The 20,365-nt window shown below is 34.9% G+C and overlaps 1 protein-coding gene across 9 annotated transcripts in view; it reads right to left on the reverse strand.

Moving 5' to 3' along the window:
• Positions 1-15,347, reverse strand: part of LOC135846727 (zinc finger protein 37-like) — a 49,790-nt gene extending 34,443 nt beyond the window's left edge. For 2 of the 9 annotated variants that reach the window (XM_065365986.1, XM_065365987.1), the window contains exons 1-9: positions 15,011-15,343; positions 14,824-14,925; positions 14,433-14,734; positions 14,103-14,351; positions 13,841-13,978; positions 13,498-13,626; positions 11,160-11,291; positions 10,937-11,068; positions 10,463-10,689 (exon numbers count right to left, since the gene is read on the reverse strand). In XM_065365986.1, coding sequence (XP_065222058.1) covers positions 10,463-10,689; positions 10,937-11,068; positions 11,160-11,291; positions 13,498-13,626; positions 13,841-13,978; positions 14,103-14,351; positions 14,433-14,734; positions 14,824-14,925; positions 15,011-15,192 — 1,593 coding nt within the window. In that variant the 5' untranslated portion in view covers positions 15,193-15,343. Of the gene's footprint in view, positions 1-5,333; positions 6,175-10,462; positions 10,690-10,936; positions 11,069-11,159; positions 11,292-13,497; positions 13,627-13,840; positions 13,979-14,102; positions 14,352-14,432; positions 14,735-14,823; positions 14,926-15,010 lie in introns of those variants that run through there. The other 7 variants (XM_065365984.1, XM_065365985.1, XM_065365988.1 and 4 more) reach the window with 7 other exon arrangements.
• Positions 15,348-20,365: the final 5,018 nt, after the last annotated feature.

The raw sequence follows: 20,365 nt of genomic DNA on the forward strand, positions 1-20,365 counted from the left end.
AAAAAATTGGCCTCATCAACAGAATGGTTAGCTAAAGTTGCAGATTTTTCTTTCCAACAAAGACCTCGCACAAAATTTAAAGAACTAGACAACGCTAAATCAAACGAGGATGCTAAAATTTTTCACTAGCTAAAATTTCAACTGCTGAAGTCTGTCGAAAAAGTTGAAAAAACCCTTTCACTCATCAATGAAATGACTTTCTCACAAAAAAATCAAAATTCAAAAAAATTCAATTTTCAATTTCAATCATCAAAAAAAGTTTTCTCTTTAAACCAAGAAGTTGAAAGAGAAACGAACGAAAAACTAGTCATCATAGGACTCCATATACGTTGCGTAGGTACTTAGGTATCTGTGTTGGAGAGAATAGATAGGCTAGTGGTACCATTTAAAAATTTGAAAAAATTAAGACCCTTTTCTAGTCTCTTTTTAATAAACTAATTTTCAAAATTGACTCTCAACATTCCCCCCCCCCCCAACAGACACAAGAGTCACAAATTATGATCAAATCTCCCAATTATACATAGTATATCATCAAATCGAGATGTCTGCCCCTGCATGGATCGCAATTTTTAGAAAAAGCATGGCTTGAAATTCCCATAACCAAAATTTTGACTTCTCGTCAGATTAATTTTGCAATTTTTGAAAGTTTTTCAAAAATCCAAAATTGACCACTTTCGGTGATTTCTGCTCGTTTAAAAAAATAAGCGCACATATTGAGGTATTTATTAGGTAAAATTACGAAAATTAGTCCCACAACTAATATCAACTCCCACAAACCAAATTTCTTCATTTTCACTCATTCTGAAGCCTCCAGTTTTCAGAAAAAGACACAAAAATCAACTTGAACAGCTAAAAATCAAGTCGCGGCCTATTTTCAACTCACCCCCATACTCTTTCCTCTGGCTTTGCCCTCGAAACTCGCTCTTGACGCCCCCAAACCACCTGTTGATTTCTTTTTTCGCTCTCAGAACTCGTTTTTTCGAGGTTGCCGCTAAGTCTCTCTCAGCTATTTGTAAAATGCAGCCAGTGAATACAAATTTTTCAAAAAGTTTATTTATAGGTATGAAGAAGAAATTGTTTGCTAAGCATTTGCCATAAATTTTTTGCTGCAGTGTTACCAAGTGATAAATTTTTAATAATTATTGAGCTTTATGAACGAAGCGATAATGTGATGTATTTCTTATTTGCTAAGCATTTGCCATAAAGTTTTTTGCTACAGTGTTACCAAGAGATGAATTTTTAATAATTATTGAGCTTTTTTGAGCTTTAAATTGCTCCAGAAGCTTTCCTAATTGACATTTTGAACTTTTTAGATTTTTCCTGATGACCTGTTACAAAAATCTTTTCACATCTCAAATTTGAGCTTTCTAGCTTTCATAGTTTCCATAATCATTTTTATCACCCAGTAATAAGTAACATCCGACAATATGTATATAGATTTGAGCTTTCTAGCTTTCATAGTTTCCATAATCATTTTTATCACCCAGTAATAAGTAACATCCGACAATATGTATATAGATTAGTGTGCGTAGCACACTATTGGTTTTGCTTTGAGAAATTGAAATTTCAATTACAATGAATGTTCTCTTAAGCTATCCAACCGTTTTTCGTACCTATTGGACACCATTTGAGAATCATTAAGGCGGAGGGTATAGATTTATTTTCATTCAATTCGGATGGGTAATTGCTGAGTAATTGCAATTTTAGTTCATTATTTTAATGCATTAAATCCTAAAAAAGGGAAAAGGGGACTTGTAGAACACCTGCCGCTCATTGTACCCTGCTATACCCCCAGTCTATTCCATCACCAGCTGTGTTTCATTGTACCCTGTTACACCCCCGGTCTGTTAGCTGTAAATTCCAAGTGGGAGTGGTTTGGTGGGGCGTTTACCAAACAAATATACCTATTATTTTAATGCCCTAACCCTCGTAGTGAATTCGTGGCTGAGTGGTTAGGGCATGTAGGTAGGAATAGGAAATTTAGGGACCCAGGTTCGAATCCCCGTGAGGTAAGTAGGTAGGTGATAGATTTTTCGTAGGAAAATTGGATAGGTAAATGCTTTGGAGTTACCTATGTAGTACATACATGATAATGGGGCAAAAATAATGCTAAAATTGAGTTATGAATTATGATATCATTTGAATGGTGCTTTTCAAGAAGGTCCTATCGACCGATAGGACCTTTTTGAGGAGTTCATGAAATTTGAATCTCTGAAGCCGAGGGACAAAATTGACTCGAAAATCGGGTTTTCACCCCAATGTACCAAGATTTCGACACTATACTCGATTTTTTCGCATTTTTATTTGGTACCACCCCCCCTGGGGGGCTACGAGGGAAATTGACTCAAAAATCGTTGTTTTTAACCCAAAGTATCAAGATTTCGACACTATACTCGATTTTTTCACATTTTCCCCAAATTTTCATTTGGTGCCACCCCCCTGGGGAGCTACGAGGGAAATTGACTCAAAATTCGTGGTTTTTAACTCAAAGTATCAAGATTTTGACACTATACTCGATTTTTTCACATTTTCCCCAAATTTTCATTTGGTACCACCCCCCCTGGGGGTCGAGGGGCAAAATTGACTCAAAATTTGAATTCTGCGTTGAAAATTACTACTGAAGAGTGACTATTTCATGTTTTTGGTGGGTTTGAGAAGGAATAAAATCGATTTTTAGGTGAATAACCGCAAGAAGGTCCTGTCGTTTCAAGAAGGTCCTATCGAGGTCTCTTTTGTAAAGCGCTCCCATGGAAATGTTGGTGGTGGAAAAAAAATTACTACGCAGGAAATAAATAGTGGAAAGATGCTTCTATTCAACAAAAAAAACCGGAGCTCGCTATATCATTTTAAACCAAAATGGCAAAACACTGAAATATAAAAATGCGTATTTCTCAAAACCAGTTTTTTGTCGATAGGACCTTCTTGAAAAGCACCATTCATTTGCTAACTAAAAATTAATTTCATTAATTTTTTGTCAACCTATAGTAAGAATTACCTTGACATGAATAATTTTTAACTTTTTACGTATAATTTAAAAATTACTTCAAAATGAGTAATTAAACTAATTTTTGTACAATTGAAACATGTAATTTTTATTATCATGATTTAGTAAAAATTATTAAAACAAAATGATTTTTACTATTGGTACCTATAGCAAAATTTATTAAAATGATAATTTTTACTATACGATTACAGTAAAAATTATTGAATGGGATCTGGTACTTAATTGTGCTAAATACCAGTATTTCGTTAAATTTTTTTGTAAAAATTACCCATATTGTTTTCGTGTAATTTAGAGGCAATTCAAATTCTTAACATATTTTATAAGATTTAATTCTTAATTTAGAATAAAAAGCAAGTTCTGAAAATTGGTTTGAAAATTTATAAATTTGAAGACAATGGAAATTCTAAAAAAAATAATATGAAAATTTGTATTTAGAGACGCTGAGAATTCCAAAAATTGATTAAAAGTTCTGTAAGTTGCAGATAATGTGAACTTGAAAATTATATGAAATAAGTATTGTAATATTTATGAAGAAGATGAGAATTCTGAAAAATTGGAGGCAATGTAAATTCCAAAAATTGAGTAAACGTTTTACAAATTTGTGGACAATATGAACTTGAAAATTGAATTTGAAATTTTTTAATTTAAAGACAATAAGAATTCTGAAAAATTATTCAAAATTTGACTATTTAGAGGCAATGTGAATTCTAAAAATTGATTGCAAATTTCCTAACTCAGCAGCAATGCAAAATTCTGAAAATTTATTGAAAACTTTATGAAAATTGTAGCGATGGGGAATTCGGGAAATTGATTTGAAATTTTGTAAATTTTAAAACAATGCAAACTATGAAAAACAACTAGAAATTTCTTAATTTAGAAGCAATACAAGCTTATAAATTGTTCTGAAATACCTATTGTTATTTGGAAAATATGAAAACACTGAAAAACAATTATTATTTTGAAGCAGTGAGAGTTTCAAAAATTCTCATTACTGTGACATGGTTGATTCACTTATGCACTACCTAGATGTAATAACGGTTATAGCTGTAGAAAAGGCAGCTAGCTACGCACACTTTGCAGCTAAGCTTAGCTGTCTAGTTTACGTAAGACATGGTTGATTTTTCAATCTGTTTGAGTAAAACTGTTCCAGCATTCCATAAATATGAACTATGTAGTTCAAAGTTCCAGTGATCATGTGATCTATTTTGTAATACAACGGTTCCTGATAACAGATGTGTTCCGTACTTAATGATGTACTCTAGCCTAGCAACATTTGTGCATAAGTCTGGTGAGTGCTTATTACAAATCTTAATTAATTGAGTATCACTGATGGACCTTCCCTCACCCGTTTGTTGATCCCTCCTGAGGTGATGTGTACTTATTATTACACTCCTTTACAACACTCAGTGTTATCCCAACACTTATATTTTACTGGTTCTTATAACTAGAGTAGATTATTCTAAGTGTGCTTATGATATCTACGAATAAACAGTGCATAAAAGAATAATTGAAGGAGTTTTTATTATTAAAGTATTCGTACCTAATACATGTTATGTGTTTTGTAATTGTATGTAGGTATCCGAAAAATAGGTACTGGGCAGTGAGGCAGTAAGTCGCCAGGTACTCGTGAAGCCCTAGAGTCTAGGAGAAGCTCACTACAAGTAGGTAGATGAGCTTATGTATGAGTAATTAGCACAAGTGTGCCAAATATACCATTACAACTTTATGAATGATGAAATTTTATGGAAAATTCAAGTTTCAAAAATCTACAGGAGGCTCCAAGAATTTTCGAAAAGTTGCTGGAGGCTCCAAAATAACCTGAAATCTCCTTGAAGCCGACTTCATGGCGAATTGAACCTATGTAGTTTACAGAATGGATTTCGGATATTCAACTTAATTTGAAGAAATTTTGGGGAAACTTCGAGTTTCAAAAATTTGCTGCCTGCTCCAGAACTGCTCAAAAATGGTTGGAAACAATTTTTCATCGATTTGGCAGGTCGGAAATGGAACATATCCCAAATTTTCGCTTTCTAGGTCAATTTGGTAAAATTTTGATTTTTTCCCTCATTTTTGGCCTGATTTTCAAAAATTACCAAAAATCAAAAAATACACTTTACCACTAGAAATTTCGGCTAGTTATAAGTTTTTGCATGCTCCTTCGATCTACTAGTTCTGCACAGTTCAAAACAAAAATTGTGGGGTTTGCAAAAATTTTTAAAAATAGATTGACTATAGAGTTGAGAGATTATTTAATCAACTCTGATTAGATTTTAATAGCTTCATTAATCGATATAGATAGACTTTGAAAAAGAAAACAAAAGGCCAAACATACAATATACCATCGTGTATTTTTTCCCATATTATGTAAGTTGTAACACAAGTCGGCTGTCAATACGGCATTTACGCGCCAATCTTTAAGAATAAATTGTTCTTAAGAAACCCGTCAAATCAAGTCAAGTTTTTTTCACATTGAACAAAAAAACAAAACAAAAAAAAAACAAATTTGAATCTTTACACATTTAAATGGGTAGTTGGGTAGGTACTCAATTATAAAAATTTAAGTAGGTACATTTAGATGATATGTGATTGACTAGGGTGCTCTTATAGCGGAATTTGTGCCCACAATGATCACACTCAAAACTAGGGCCCTCCACATGGAAACGTTCGTGTTTTGCCTTATCTCCTTGGTGACTGAATTGTTGGTTGCATATGCGGCATTGGAAGGGTTTCTCTTTGCTATGCGTTCGTCGTTGGTGCCGAGTAAGATTGCTTTTATCAGCAAAACTTTTGCCACACGTTTGACAAGAAAACGGTTTCACACCAGAATGTACTCTCAGGTGTGTAATGAGATTATGTTTATAGGAAAACTTTTTTCCACAATCAGCGCACTCAAAGCAAGCTCCTTCCACATGTGCGTGTTCGTGCTCCAATTTATAGCGATTGTGCTTGAATCGTGCATCACAAATGCGGCATTCGTAGCGTTTCTTTTCACTATGTTTCAATCGATGTTTAATGAAACAGCTTTCATTAGGAAACGGTTTATCACAGAATTCGCAGTGAAACGGCTTCGTATGTTCATGCTGATGTCTTGTCCAATCACGTTTATAGGAAAACATTGTACCACAAATGTCGCAGCAGTAAGGCAATGAATTCCGCATCTGTACCTTTGCCTATACAGGAAAAAAGATCATATCGCAAATGACACTTCCTTTTTCTTTTGAATAATTGTGTATCCAACTAGTTATGGCCCATCAGCTTCATTTGATGAAATTTTGTGGAAATTTCAAGTTTCAAAAATCTGCTGTAGGCTCCAGAACTGCTCAAAATGGTTGAAAGCAGATTTTTTCAATGTTCCATTTAAGAAAAAAGTTGTTTCAAGTTTCAGTGGTGGGGGGGGGGGGTGTGCAATTATTCCTTATTCCTACTGTCATTTGCCGGACTGCTAAGCATAAGGTTCTACTGAGCAACTAAAAATTTTTAAATTGTCTCTTCTTTAGAGCGGGAAAATAAGGTAAAAAAGCGAAGGCGAAAAGGAAAAAATTGGCACATAAATTTTTTCTTCGGGAATGTGTTCAGAAGGACCCCCTGAACTACCAAAAAAAACCCGACCCCCCTACCCCTGGAGCTAATTTTTTTAGGGGGCTAAAACCGGTTGCGATTCACGTTTTTTGCGTTTTACTCCGTAAATATTAGGTTTACGATAAAAACTACCATGACGAAAAATGTTCCCCTTCAAATTCTCGATAATTTGATACTACTCTCGATACCCATCCCTCAAGGGGGGTGCTTTAAAAAAGGGGTGGAAAGAGTAGGTGTTTCAAAAAAATGTAAGTCCAGTAAATTGATCAAAGTTACCACTTAATATCATTCGTTTTCGCTCAATTTTTTTTTACAAAGTCTACTCACCCAACTACTAATCAAACCACCATTGATTGGTCTTCAACCCTCCCGGGGGGTTGGTGGGGGGTGCTTGATTTTTCAAGTAACACACAACTGAATCATGTATTCGAAAAACGAATCCGGACGTGCGATATATCGAAGAGTATGTTTTCGAGGTCGCTGAATACGAATATGAACTTATTTTCAGAGTCTAACCCCTCAAAGCCCCTCTGTGCCTCAAAAAGGGGGTCAAAATTTTTAAAAATCGCGAAAAGTCGTGCGATATATCGAAGAGTATGTTTTCGAGGTCGCTGAATACGAATATGAACTTATTTTCTGGGTCTAACCCCTCAAAGCCCCTCTGTGCCCCAAAAAGGGGGTCAAAATTTTGAATAATCGCGAAAAGTCGAGTGATATATCGAATGGTATGTTTTCGAGGTCGCTGAGTACAAATATGAACTTATTTTTTTGGGCAAACCCCTCGAAGCCCCCCATGTGGCCCAAAAAGAGGGTCAAAATTTTGAAAAATCGCGAAAAGTCGAGTGATATATCGAATGGTATGTTTTCGAGGTCGCTGAGTGCAAATATGAACTTATTTTTTTTTTGTGCCAACCCCCGGAAACTCCCCTGTGCCCCAAAAAGAGAGTCAAAATTTTGAAAAATCGCGATAAGTCGAGTGATATATCGATTGATATGTTTTCAAAGTCGCTGAGTACGAATATGGTATTATTTTTTGCCCCCAACCCCACAAAGCTCCTGACTGCCCCAAAAAAGTCCAAAATTTTGAAAATTTTTGAAAAGTTGAGTGACATATCGAATTGTATGTTTTCAAAGTCGCTGAGTACGAATATGAACTGTTTTTCTGCTAACGATTCCTCAAAACCCCATTACGCTCCCCTAAATAGGATGAAATTTTGAAAAGTTGCCAGAAATCGTGTAATATTTTGTCGAATATTATATTTTCAAGATCGTTGAAAACAAGACCATGGACTCATTTTCAATATATCACTCATTTTACTCTTTACACTTCCCACCAATTAGTGATGTTAAAAAATAGGGTAATAAAAGCAGGACAATTTCCCATATTTTATTTTGAAGGAAGGGGAGATGTTCAATATTATTACAATCGATTTTTTTCACTACCTACTTTAAAAAACATTTTGATTTTTTTTTCAATTCAAAATTTTAAAATGTTTAGATTTTCCCTCCCTAATTTATCATTACTAGAGTAAAAATTTTTAGAAATTGAAATTTCCAAAATTAGGGAAGAATAAGTGGGAAATTGAAAAATTTTTGATTCAAAATATGAAAATACGAGCCATTTTTTCAAAACTACCTCAATATTTTTCAGAAAGGGGAGGCCCCAAATTTTTGTTTTATGATTGAAAAATAGTAAAAAAGGGAAAGCAAGAAAATTTCTCGAATTTTATTTGAATGGAAGGGGGAGGGGTTCAATATTATTTTTTCACTACTTCAAAAAGCATTTCGATTTTTTTTTTCAAATCAAAATTTTCAGATGCTTTGATGTCTCCCCCCCTCCCCCTGAAATTTACCATCACTTGGTAGAAAATTTTTAGACATTCATGTTTTCAGCAAAAAAAAAATAAGAAGAAGAAGAAGACGACGAAGAAGAAATAATAAATTAAAAAAGCAAAAAATTTTAGTTATAATATGAAAAGACAAGCCATTTTCTCTCAAAAATACTTCAATTTTTTCAGAAGGAAGTCTTAAAACTTTTGTTTCATGATTTAAAAATAGAACAAGTGAGTAGGCTACAAATTCGATATATCACTCGACTTATATCGCGATTTTTCAAAATTTTGACCCTCTTTTTGGGGCACAGAGGGGCTTCCAGGGGTTGGCCCAAAAAAATAAGTTCATATTTGTACTCAGCGACCTCGAAAACATACCATTCGATATATCACTCGACTTTTCGCGATTTTTCAAAATTTTGACCCCCTTTTTGGGTCACAGAGGTGCTTTGAGGGGTTAGACCCAGAAAATAAGTTCATATTCGTATTCAGCGACCTCGAAAACATACTCTTCAATATATCACACGTCCGGATTCGTTTTTCGAATACATGATTCAGTTGTGTGTTACTTGAAAAATCAAGCACCCCCCACCAACCCCCGGGGAGGGTTGAAGACCAATCAATGGTGGTTTGATTAGTAGTTGGGCGTGTAGACTTTGTAAAAAAAAATTGAGCGAAAACGAATAATATTAAGTGGTAATTTTGATTAATTTACTGGACTTACATTTTTTTGAAACACCTACTCTTTCCACCCCTTTTTTTAAGCACCCCCCCCCCTTGAGGGATGGGTATCGAGAGTTGTATCAAATTATCGAGAATTTGAAGGGGAACATTTTTTGTCATGGTAGTTTTTATCGTAAACCTAATATTTACGGAGTAAATCGCAAAAAACGTGAATCGCAACCGGTTTTAGCCCCCGAAAAAAATTAGCTCCAAGGGTAGGGGGGTCGGGTTTTTTTTGGTAGTTCAGGGGGTCCTTCTGAACACATTCCCGAAGAAAAAATTGATGTGCCAATTTTTTCCTTTTTAAAACTGCTATTTGCCCGGTCTACTTCGATAAATTGGTGTTTTGAAATGTTTTTTTCTGAAATGTTTCGCATGGAATAAGTACCTTACCTACCCATGCTAAAACATCGAATGATACAGGGTGCCCAGAAATATCGAGCACCCCTAAGAAAATTTTTCATTAAAAATATAGGTTGGCAACGTGAAATAGATGCATAGCATATGATTGGTGGAATGTTATCTCTCCAGTCCAACAACCAATCATGTGCTATCATTATTATCATTCACTGTGACCAACCAAAGCATTTTAGTAGAAAACTTTTTTAGGGGTGCTCGATATTTCTGGGCACCCTGTATCTAACTAAGTAGGTATCGTTTCCGAAACTTAGAAAATATTTCGAAACATTGTGGTGCTAATTTTTTGGTAAATACTTATGTATTACAAATTTCAAAAAATCGAGATGAGCAGCTACATAAAAACTTATCAAATTCAAAAAATTGTCGGTTTTCAGATTTCAGAAATTATAATAATAGCAATAATGGCCAAAAATTGGCATCACTACGTTCCGAAATATTGACTTGGGTAGCTTCAAAAGTGATATTCGGTGTATTGGTACAACACATGTGAAGTATTACGAAAGAAAAAATTTTCAATACACGAATTCACTCGAAAATACGAGGTTTGTCAATTATTCCAATCCCTCAGTAGAACCTTAAAAGTGGTCTGGAGAATATTCAATGAGAATGGCTTATAGATTTACGTGGAATCTTAAATAATACAGAAACAAAACTAAACCACTTTTGTAACTGGGCCATTCTTCTTGAAAAAAAAAATTAAAAAAGGTAGGAGCTAGAGCGAAAAAAATCGGGGTCACGTCCCCTTTTCGAGAATCCATATCACACCTTTAGGTGCACCTCCAGAGCTAAAATTTTTTCCGAGCAACTTTCAACTTCAAATACACGTCTTTACTAATTTTGATCGAAATCCTCTTACATTTTTTCTTCCACCATCTACTCTAATGTAGTATATTAATGTACTAACCTTGTTTGAAACATTGCTGGAGTTTCGAGTTGGCTTTTTTACGCTTGGGAGATGTTTTTTCTGTTTTGCAGATCGAGGCATCGGACGGCGACCGGAGGTTTCTTGATTTTTTGAGCATCCTGCTCGCGCCTCTGCGTTATTACGACTCTCTAACGACTTTTCTGAGGAAGGAATGGTAGAATTTGGAGATTGACTATCTTCGTCAGAATATTCCGGTTCCGGAGGTGCTACGGAAAAATAAAAATTGGAATTAAAACGGAGGTAGGTAACTAAATGGTTGCCACATCTTTGAAGAAATGAAGAAATGATTTATTTTTTATAGAATTTTGTTTACCTCTCAATTTGAAAATATTCGTACTCTTATACTCAGCAGGTGAGTAGTCAAATTCAAAAAAAAAAAAAAGGTACCGAAAAATAAAATTAAAAAAAAAAAATGAAATCACATCGATGTAGGTACTCTTACTTCACACTCACCTTCTTCGAAATGTTGCTCAAGTGAATCCTCTGTACTGCAACGTCTGCTATTCGAATTATTTTCTGCAGAAGACGTAGTCAAAGGGCAGCGATTATTTTCAGTCACATTTCTGGAAGTTTCTGCGTCCACTACTGAAAAAAATTCACGTATAAGCCCAACAGCGTGTTTCTTCTCATGACAGACAGCATAATAATTCTAATATACGTATTATTTCTTACTCACCTCTTATGGAACATTGTGTAGGGTTTGCCTTCGCATTATGAAGAGGGTCGGTAGATATTTCTGGGGGAGAAATTGTCGAATTTACAATGAGATTATCTTCGGCAACCTTTTCAGCAGGTTCATCGAGCATAACTGAAAATCCAGAAATACTGACATTTATCAACTCAGAATTATTTATTCTTCTCTTATAGTACGGAATATTATGCCAATAGGGATCATTACTTACTGGGTCATTCCATGTCAACTCAACCAACGTTTTTGAGTCATGTCTTTCGATTTCGCTCAAATTTTTTTTACAATATCTACCCACCCAGTTAGTAAGAAAGCCGCAATCAGTTTGGTCCCAGCCCCCTCAGGGGGTGGGTGGGGGGACTTCCATTATTTTCACATTGTTTCGAGGTACTCAACTTCAGCAGCCCATTCCTCCATAACTATGATACTTTGATCAAAACTGATTTCACAGTTCGAATGGGCATTGCATTTAAAACTTTTTAAGCATTTTGAAATTTTCACAAGTTGAAAGTTCAACTTTCAATTTGAAAGTTCAAATTTCAAAATGGCGCAGTAAGTGGGAGCAACCATTTAAAATTTTGAAAAAACTTCCATAGATATATCTTTTGATGCTTTTTGGAAATATTCAAATTTCGAGATGGGATCTCTTGATGGAGAGGGAGCACCCTCACCCCCAATTTTGGGCGAAACTTTCGAAAGAAAATCTGGGGCATGTGATACATCGAATTGTATGTTTTTGGTGACGCTGAACACGAATATGATGTCAGATTTTTGATAAGACCCCATCCATGGCCTCCAACAATTTTTTTTGACCTCCCCAAAGAGGTAAAATTTCAAAAAAGTGTTTTGTTCGTGCGACACATGGAATAGTGTGTTTTTGGTGACGCTGAACACGAATATGACGTCAGATTTTTGATTGGACCCCATCCACGGCCCCCAACAATTTTTTTCGACTTTTACCTATCGGAGGAGGTTCTGGGGGCCATGGGTGAAATCGATTTAAAAAACTATGACTATATTCGTGTTCAGCGATATCGAAAACATACTATTTCATGCGTCACACGAATGTAACCATTTTTTTGGGGGGTCACTCCCTTTAGGAAGGTGTTGGGGGCCGTGGATGGGGTCCAATTAAAAAGCTGACGTCATATTCGTGTTCAGCGTTACCAAAAACATACTATTCCATGTGTCACACGAACAAAACACTTTTTTGAACTTTCACCCCCTTTGGGGAGGCGCTGGAGGCCGTGGATGGGGTCCTATCAAAAATCTGACGTCATATTCGTGTTCAGCGTCACCAAAAACATACAATTCGATATACCACATGCCCCAGATTTTCTTTCGAAAGTTTGGCCCAAAATTGGGGGTGGGGGTGCTCCCTCACCATTAAGAGATGCAATCTCGAAACTTGAATATTTCGAAAAAGCATCAAAAGGTACATCTATGGAAATTTTTTCAAAATTTGGTAACTCCCACTCACAGCGCCATTTTGAAATTTGAACTTTCAATTTGAAAGTTCAACTTTCAACTTTTAAAAATTTCAAAATTCTTAAAAAGTTTTAAATGCAATGCCCATTCGAACTGTGAAATCAGTTTTGATCAAAGTATCATAGTTATGGAGGAATGGGGTGCTGAAGTTGAGTACCTCGAGACAATGTGAAAATAATGGAAGTCCCCCCACCCGCCCCCTGAGGGGGATGGGGCCAAACTAATTGCGGGGTTCTTACTTACTGGGTGGATATTATACTGTAGAAAAAATTTGAGCGAAATCGAAATACATGACTTTCAAAATCGCCTTTTTCTGGTTGAGTTAACATGGAATGACCCTCCTAGCCTGTCAGTGCTCTGGGACAACTTTTCTCTCGAAAAAGGACATTCCAAGAAACATTTTAAAGCGTACTTGCAAAAAAGTTCATAGTGCATTGGACTTAGTTTATTACAGAAATGAATTTCAGCTTCCCGACCACTTGTGATGGAATTTTACAAATTTCAAGTTTCAAAAGTCCAATTAGTTTGATATAGTAAACAGCTTTTTAGGTCATTTTGGTGACATTTTAATTTTTTTCCCGACAGTTTTGGCTTAAATTTGATTATTATGTGAATTCACCAAAAATCGAAAAATGCACTTTGGTATATGAAATTTTAGCTGGCGATGAATTTTTGCATGCTCTTTCAATCTATCATTGTCCAGCTCAAAAAATTCCAATATGGCCGCAATTTTGTTAATAAGGCCAACTTATTAATTTTTTTTTGCAATTTTGCTTTTAAATATCCCTTAGGATGACCCCACTGCCCACATTTTCCACAAACTAACGTAATTACTAACCTTCTTCGGTAAGTTCTGATTTTACTTCTATCTTCTGAAGATCGTCAATCGATGTTTCTGGGGGAGGCGTACTCGAATTAGTAGTGTTACCGTCTTCGGTAAAATGTTTGGCAGATCCTACGAGCGGATCTGAAAAACATATTTCAAAGTTGTTAATTTCTCAAATACATAAATAAGGAAGTAGGATATGTACTGGATCTTATTTTCTCAGTCAGTTAAAAATTATTGAACCAAATAGCAAATGAGCCATCTCTTTCCTCTCTTCATTTTCCAACAATTAATTAAATTTTTAAAAAAATAATATGTTTGAACTAATATTAAGTAATAATATCTAGATACTGACCTTTTACAGGACGTTGATCAGTTCGTGCCTCCTCCGTATAACAAAGATTGTGCCTCGAATTTTCTGAAGAAGCGTTAATCGATGAAGTTGAGTTTTGAACATCTCTCGCCACATTTCCGACAGTATTTGCTCGTGTAACTGAAAAATAAACAGAGGAACAGAAAATTAAAGTAAGCATAAGCGAATACATTCTTTTCACTGAAAATAAATAGACATTTTGAAGAAAAAGACAATATGTAATAAAAACTACGATGGTACTAACCGAAGCACTCTTCAACCTGTTGCTTGATTTTATTTTCAAAGTTGGCTACAGTATCTTCGAGACGAGAACATCGTATTTTCAATCTGAAAATTTCTGATCGTAATTTTTTCTCTAATAGGTGACACTTTTCGTGTTTCAAGTGTTTCTTCGATTTCGCTGCCTTAGGAGGAATGGTGTCCTGATTATTTGTTATATCTTTAAAATTCCTGCTCAATTGTTTATTAGGAGCATCTGCGGTGGTAGTGTTTTCTAAACCAAAACCAAAATTATCAAATAATTACATCGTGGTTATCGAACATGACGAGTATGATAATAAATAATGTGTTTTACTTTCTAAGTCCGAGCTGCAGATCGTATTTTGCGATGTGTTCATATTCAACTTTGGCATTGAAAAACTAATTACATCGGTACCGAATTGAAAGCTCTGACTGATCGAAGGCGTGGAGTTGTGTTTCACTTTTGGTTGTAAAGTTGGAACACTTGTCGGCATCAATACTTTACGTTGCATCGAGATTTGGTAGTCTTCGGGTTTAAAATGTCCATCACAAAGGCGAAAATGTGGTTTTATTTTATCTAAATTGATATCACAAAACTTCGCCCACTGCTGTCGAATATTAGCATTAATCGGGAAACTAGAATTTAAAAATTGAAGCTAATTAGAATGACGAATCAATAGTTACATATGCACCGTACATGGGTACGCAAATTACTGTTTACTTACCTAAAAAATTCGTACGCTGAGACATGTCCACATGCGACGCATAGGTCTTCATTTTTTGTAAATTGCTCTTCAGTATTGCTTTGAATTTCGTCAGGTTCGTTGCTATTAAAATAAAAGATATATTGTTTCAACAACAAATCAAAAAAACATGTTCAAAGGCGATGGGTGTTTTAACGAATTGACTTACTTTTCTTGATCAGACAAATAAGCATCATTTTCGATCTTTAAGGAAGCATCATTATTGATCTGCTTTGAGGTAACTTGATCACTGGAAGTTCCAAGCACGTCCTGCTCAGATTTCTCTTCAGAAAAACTATCAGATAATTCCATATTGTTGTTGACACATGCGTCTTTTCTCGGTCGCGACATTTCATTTCTTTCTAATTACAATACAGAATTTATCGGATTATTCGTTCAAAAAGTACCTCCTGTTGCACGTGCATGAAAAAAGCCGGGTTGGGTTATCAACAAATTTATCATTATCAATAAATTTGTTTGTTTTCATCATAGTTGAATGCAAGTGTTTTTAGCGTCACAGTTGGCAACATTGCTGTCGATGTGGTACTAAGTGTTATGGTTACGGTTACAGTTACGGATTTCTATATGAAATAAATTAATATAATAAAATAATTAATAAAGAATAATCACATGGGCTGCGGCCCTGCGGGCTTGGAAAAAGGAAAAAACCTTAAAAAACTGAAATGAAAAGAAATAAAAACTAAAAACGTAAAAACATGAACTAACAAGGGAACCTCTTGAGGTGTCCGCCTCCGATTTGAACGGGACCACGATTTTTTGAAAGATCATGGTTTAAAACCCCCAAAACCAAATTTTCAGCTGCCCAAGCCCAACTTCATATCTTGATATTTGGCGAACGTTTGAAAATTCAAAATTGACTGTTTTTGGAGATTTGTGCTTTTTCTTTAGAGTACGTACTTGATCAGTAAAAATGGTCAGAATAAGTCCCAAAACTGATGATACACATTTCATAATTTCCAGCCATTCTGGAGCCTCCAGCGCGATTTTCCAATTTCTCCAGAATTATCAATTTGCTCCAGAAGACATGAATATGAAGTTGGGCAACTGAAAATCGAGTTGTGTGTTATACTCAACCTGTTTAACGAATTTATCCACACTTGAGCCGATTCTGGAGAGGACACCTCAAGAGTGGTTTTCTGACCAGCTTTTTTCAAAATAGAAATACTTATCCAAAAATCAAAAATTTCTCCTCTGAGAGAAAATGTTCGAAATTTGCGCTAATCGCTGTATTTTGTCTTTAATTAACCTCACGAGACCGAATTTCGCCATTTCCAGCCTTTCTGGGGCCTCCCTTCAATTTTTGGATATTTTTATTATGAAAAAAGCTGGTCAAAAAAAAACACTCTTGAGGTGTCCTCTCCAGAATCGGCTCAAATGTGGATAAATTCGTTAAACAGGTCGAGTATAACACAAATCTAGATTTTTAGCTCCCCAACTTCATATTCACGCCTTCTGGAGCAAATTGAAAATTCTGGAGAAATTGAAAAATCACGCTGGAGGCTCCAGAATGGCTGGAAATGGCAACATTTGGATTTGCGGAATTAATGTTAGTTTTAGGATTTATTTTGATCATTTTTTTTTTCTAATCATGCAGGTACTTTTTTGAAAAAAGAATAAATCACCAAAAACAGTCAATTTTGAATTTTCAAACGTTCGCAAAATGTCGAGATATGAAGTTGTGCAGCTGAAAATTTGGTAAGAAAAAAAAATTTAATTGATAAAAACCTATTGAAATATTGAAAACAAAAAGAAACTTGAGAACTTGAAATAAATTTAAAATATTAAAGTTATTATGCCTTTACTCATCTACCCGCACAACAATTGTCAACGTCGACATTTACATCAACTACGTTTTTTTCCAACATATGATGGAAAAGTGATCAATGAATACATGTTAAAGTGTCAGTACCTCTTTTGATTTTGCTTTTATAATCATTTGTTTGGTGGCATTGAATTATTAAACATGTCGATCATTTTTCATGCAGCGGGGTAATTCCGATAGCCCCAGCAAAATTGTCCTGCAATGTTTTTTTCTCTGTTTTGATGTATTATAGTTTTAGGGGGTCGAAATTATCAAAGAAAATCCTCAAAACCGGGAATTTTTCTCTAGTTGGTCTAGTTTTCAAAAATTATGCCTCAAAAATGCATACCTATTTGTAAAAAAAATTAAATTTTTGTTCGAATGATTCAATTTACATGAAATAAAAACCTAAATATGCAATAAATGGTATATTTCAACATTACTGGCTCCGAATTACCCTGGGAGAATTCCTTTCCTTATAAAACTCATTATCGGAATTACCCCATTTTTAGGGTAATTCTGATAACTCAACCTCACAAAATGTTTTTTCAATTATATGTATGAAGCCTTCACACAAATCACTCTTCAATATAGTCAATGTCATCAATGTGTAGCTGAAGGACGCAGGAATAAAGTTGTTACATCATTTTTGCCCCAAAATGTACAGGAAATCCAAAAAATGAGAAATTGCTAAAATTTTGAATTTTGCCATCGGAATTACCCCACTTTACCTCACAACTATGTAGACCAATTTTTCAGAATTAAAATTTCTGTTTTACTGTTTAAAATTTTAGTAAACATTCAAAAATATGATCTTGTTCAATGTGGAAAACAAATTTTTTAGGGAATTGATGAAATTATTCACTTTTCCGCAGTTTGGAGTTGTAGATGATATGATGTTGATATTGTGGATGTATTTGTTGATGTCGAATTTCACATCAACATTAACATCGACATGTCAACATTAAAATGGATTAGTTTAGTACTCGCAGATAAAGTATTGCACCATCTTTGATAAAAGGGATTTCTGTTGAACTTCTTGATTATACAGACTTTTCGTCTGTTCTTCGGAAGTGGACTTTGCATCGATGCTGTTTTCAGCACTAGCAATAGCCACATCAAAGGAAATAATTTTTGGAAAAAAAATTAAAAATTTTTAAACTCAAATTCTATAACTTAACGAAGCAGGAGGTCGACATAAATTTTGATGTGAATGTCAATCCATCCACATCCGTCACTTTTGAATGCCCCATGTCGATGTGAATTTCGACCCTGTGTGGAGCCAATTGTCAACACGAATGTAGATCAACATCAGTTGACAATTACATCGACAATTAGCTCGACACAGGGTCAAAATTCACATCAACATGTGGCATCCAAAAGTGACGGATGTGGATGGGTCGACATTCACGTCGAAATTAGCATGGTCATTGTTGTACGGGTGATGGCAAGTGGAAACAACTCAAAAGGTTTTAGAAACCGTTTTCAATCAATTTGGCAAGTCGAAAATAAGATATTCCAAATTTCAGCTTTGTAGGTCAATTTTATAAAATTTTGATTTTCCTCTCATTTTTGGCTTACATATTCTAGAGACAGATTGTACAGCATTTTCAGTCGCGTAAGCGAGAGGAATTCGTTCTGCCTCTAGTCAACATTAGAAATAGTTCCGTAATAGGACATCTAGCGAATTAATTCTTTTACAACTTCGTGTTGGAAGAGAAACGCTAGAGAAACCAGTCATTTGATGACTCCCATAGTGTAAGCTATGGTACATCAGTGTTCCAGAGATAAATAGTTTACCTATTTATGTTTGCGTAAATCTTGCAGTCAAACAAGTCGGGGAAGCCCAGTCATATTTCGAAATATCAACTGGTGAAGATATTCGCGAGTGATCTATTTCAAAATAGATTTTGTTCCAGTTATACTGATTGAGTTGACCAGATGGACTCGGGTCCAGGAGTTACTATGTAAAACGACTGTTGATCCTTATTGAAAATCTCTTCTTAAAGAGTAACGTAGATGGACCTTCCCACAACCATTTATAGTTCCCATTCCCCGTGGAGATGTGCTTTGCACTTTCTTAGGCATGAAATGCCATCTCTCCTTACGTAATACTGTACAGGCCGGTATAATAATTAGCTTGAGTAAGTTGTTACTTTGTAATTGATAAATAAACGATACAAATACCAACTGAAGGAATTCTTATTTTGTAAGATAATTATCTTTAAGATGAATGTCTGTGTTGTGTTACGTAAATACACTCAGTGTCCGAAAAGTAGGTAACGAGGCAGTAAGTCGCCAGGTACCCGGGAAGCTCAGAGAAGCTAGGTACTGCTAGGCCTCTAGTAGGTAGCTAGCACATGTGACGATCCTATACAGTGAGATGTGCTTGATAAATACATTATTCGTAATGTGCAGGTAAAATCTATCTCCACAATATCTAAATCAGATTTTCAAAAATTCATCAAAAATCAAAAAATGAACCTTACCATTTGCAATTTTGTCCAGTTCAAAAATTTTCCGTGCTAGTACCAAGTTGGAAAACAAAACCTGCGATTTTGGTGACCTGTCAATCAAAGTGGGCTCCATATCAATTAGTAGGGTCCATTTTTTTTTTGTAAAGTTCGCTCAAGTTCAACTTTGTTCCTCCGGGTGCATGCCCCTTCGAGAAAAAAGCTGCTTCTGAGAATCTGAATTTTACTACTTACCTACCGATTATCTATATTTTTCTATATTGTTTACTACATGTCGTTGCTCACTAAAAGTCAGACAAATTATGAAATCTGATAATCTCGAAGGAAGAGGAAAAGAGGTAACGGGAGATTAGCGTCGCAGTTATATCGATTGAAATTGTCGCAGTCACGCAAAATATTTTCCTCATTATTTGCGAAGGTAGGCTGAAAGGGAGAAATTCTTTGAGAAATAATACGTGACCTCCAGAAAAATTGGGTAAAAGTGGCATTTTGCACGAAGTCATTTTTGAAAACTTGACTGAATTGTCCAGAAAATCGCAAAACTTCAAAAAAATGAACCGACTATATCGAATTGAGAGATTCTGTAATTCACTCTGATTAGATTTTTATTAAGTAACAAAGAAATAAAATACAATAAACTCGTAACGGAATATTTGTACTGCTAAATACTAATACTATTGTTGATATGTTTGTTTCAGGGGCAGAAAATCAAGAAAAAATACTTACTTAGAGTTGGTTTATCTATCTAATTTATACGATATAAAAATGCAAAAAATTATAAATCTAAATATAATTTGTACTCTTTATTGAATCATGGAACAAACCATGGAAAAAATCAAGATCTTGGAACTTTAATGTTAACCTTGATTTTAAAAAAACTGAATTCTTAATTTAAAAAAATCACATCTCTGGTATAGTTTTCGAGTTTACAAAAATTAAAAAACAAAATAAAACCAGGTACCTAGTACAAAATGAAAAAAAAATAGTAATCATTTAGATCTAAAAACAAAAGCACACTTGTGCATCCACGTAATGTAAAAAACAAGACAAATGAGAACCACGCTAATTTAAACGAAAAATTTTGCTTACGTAATATAATAGAGTATAGATATGTTGAGCTCTCCGCAGCTCGTGTATAACTTTATCGAAACGATTCAAAAATTTACCACGACGTGGTTGTAGCATCGAACAAAATCATCAACGAATTGCATTATTATACTATCACTTG

Source organism: Planococcus citri, chromosome 5, assembly GCF_950023065.1.
Source record: "Planococcus citri chromosome 5, ihPlaCitr1.1, whole genome shotgun sequence".
In the NCBI taxonomy this organism is placed as follows: domain Eukaryota; kingdom Metazoa; phylum Arthropoda; class Insecta; order Hemiptera; family Pseudococcidae; genus Planococcus; species Planococcus citri.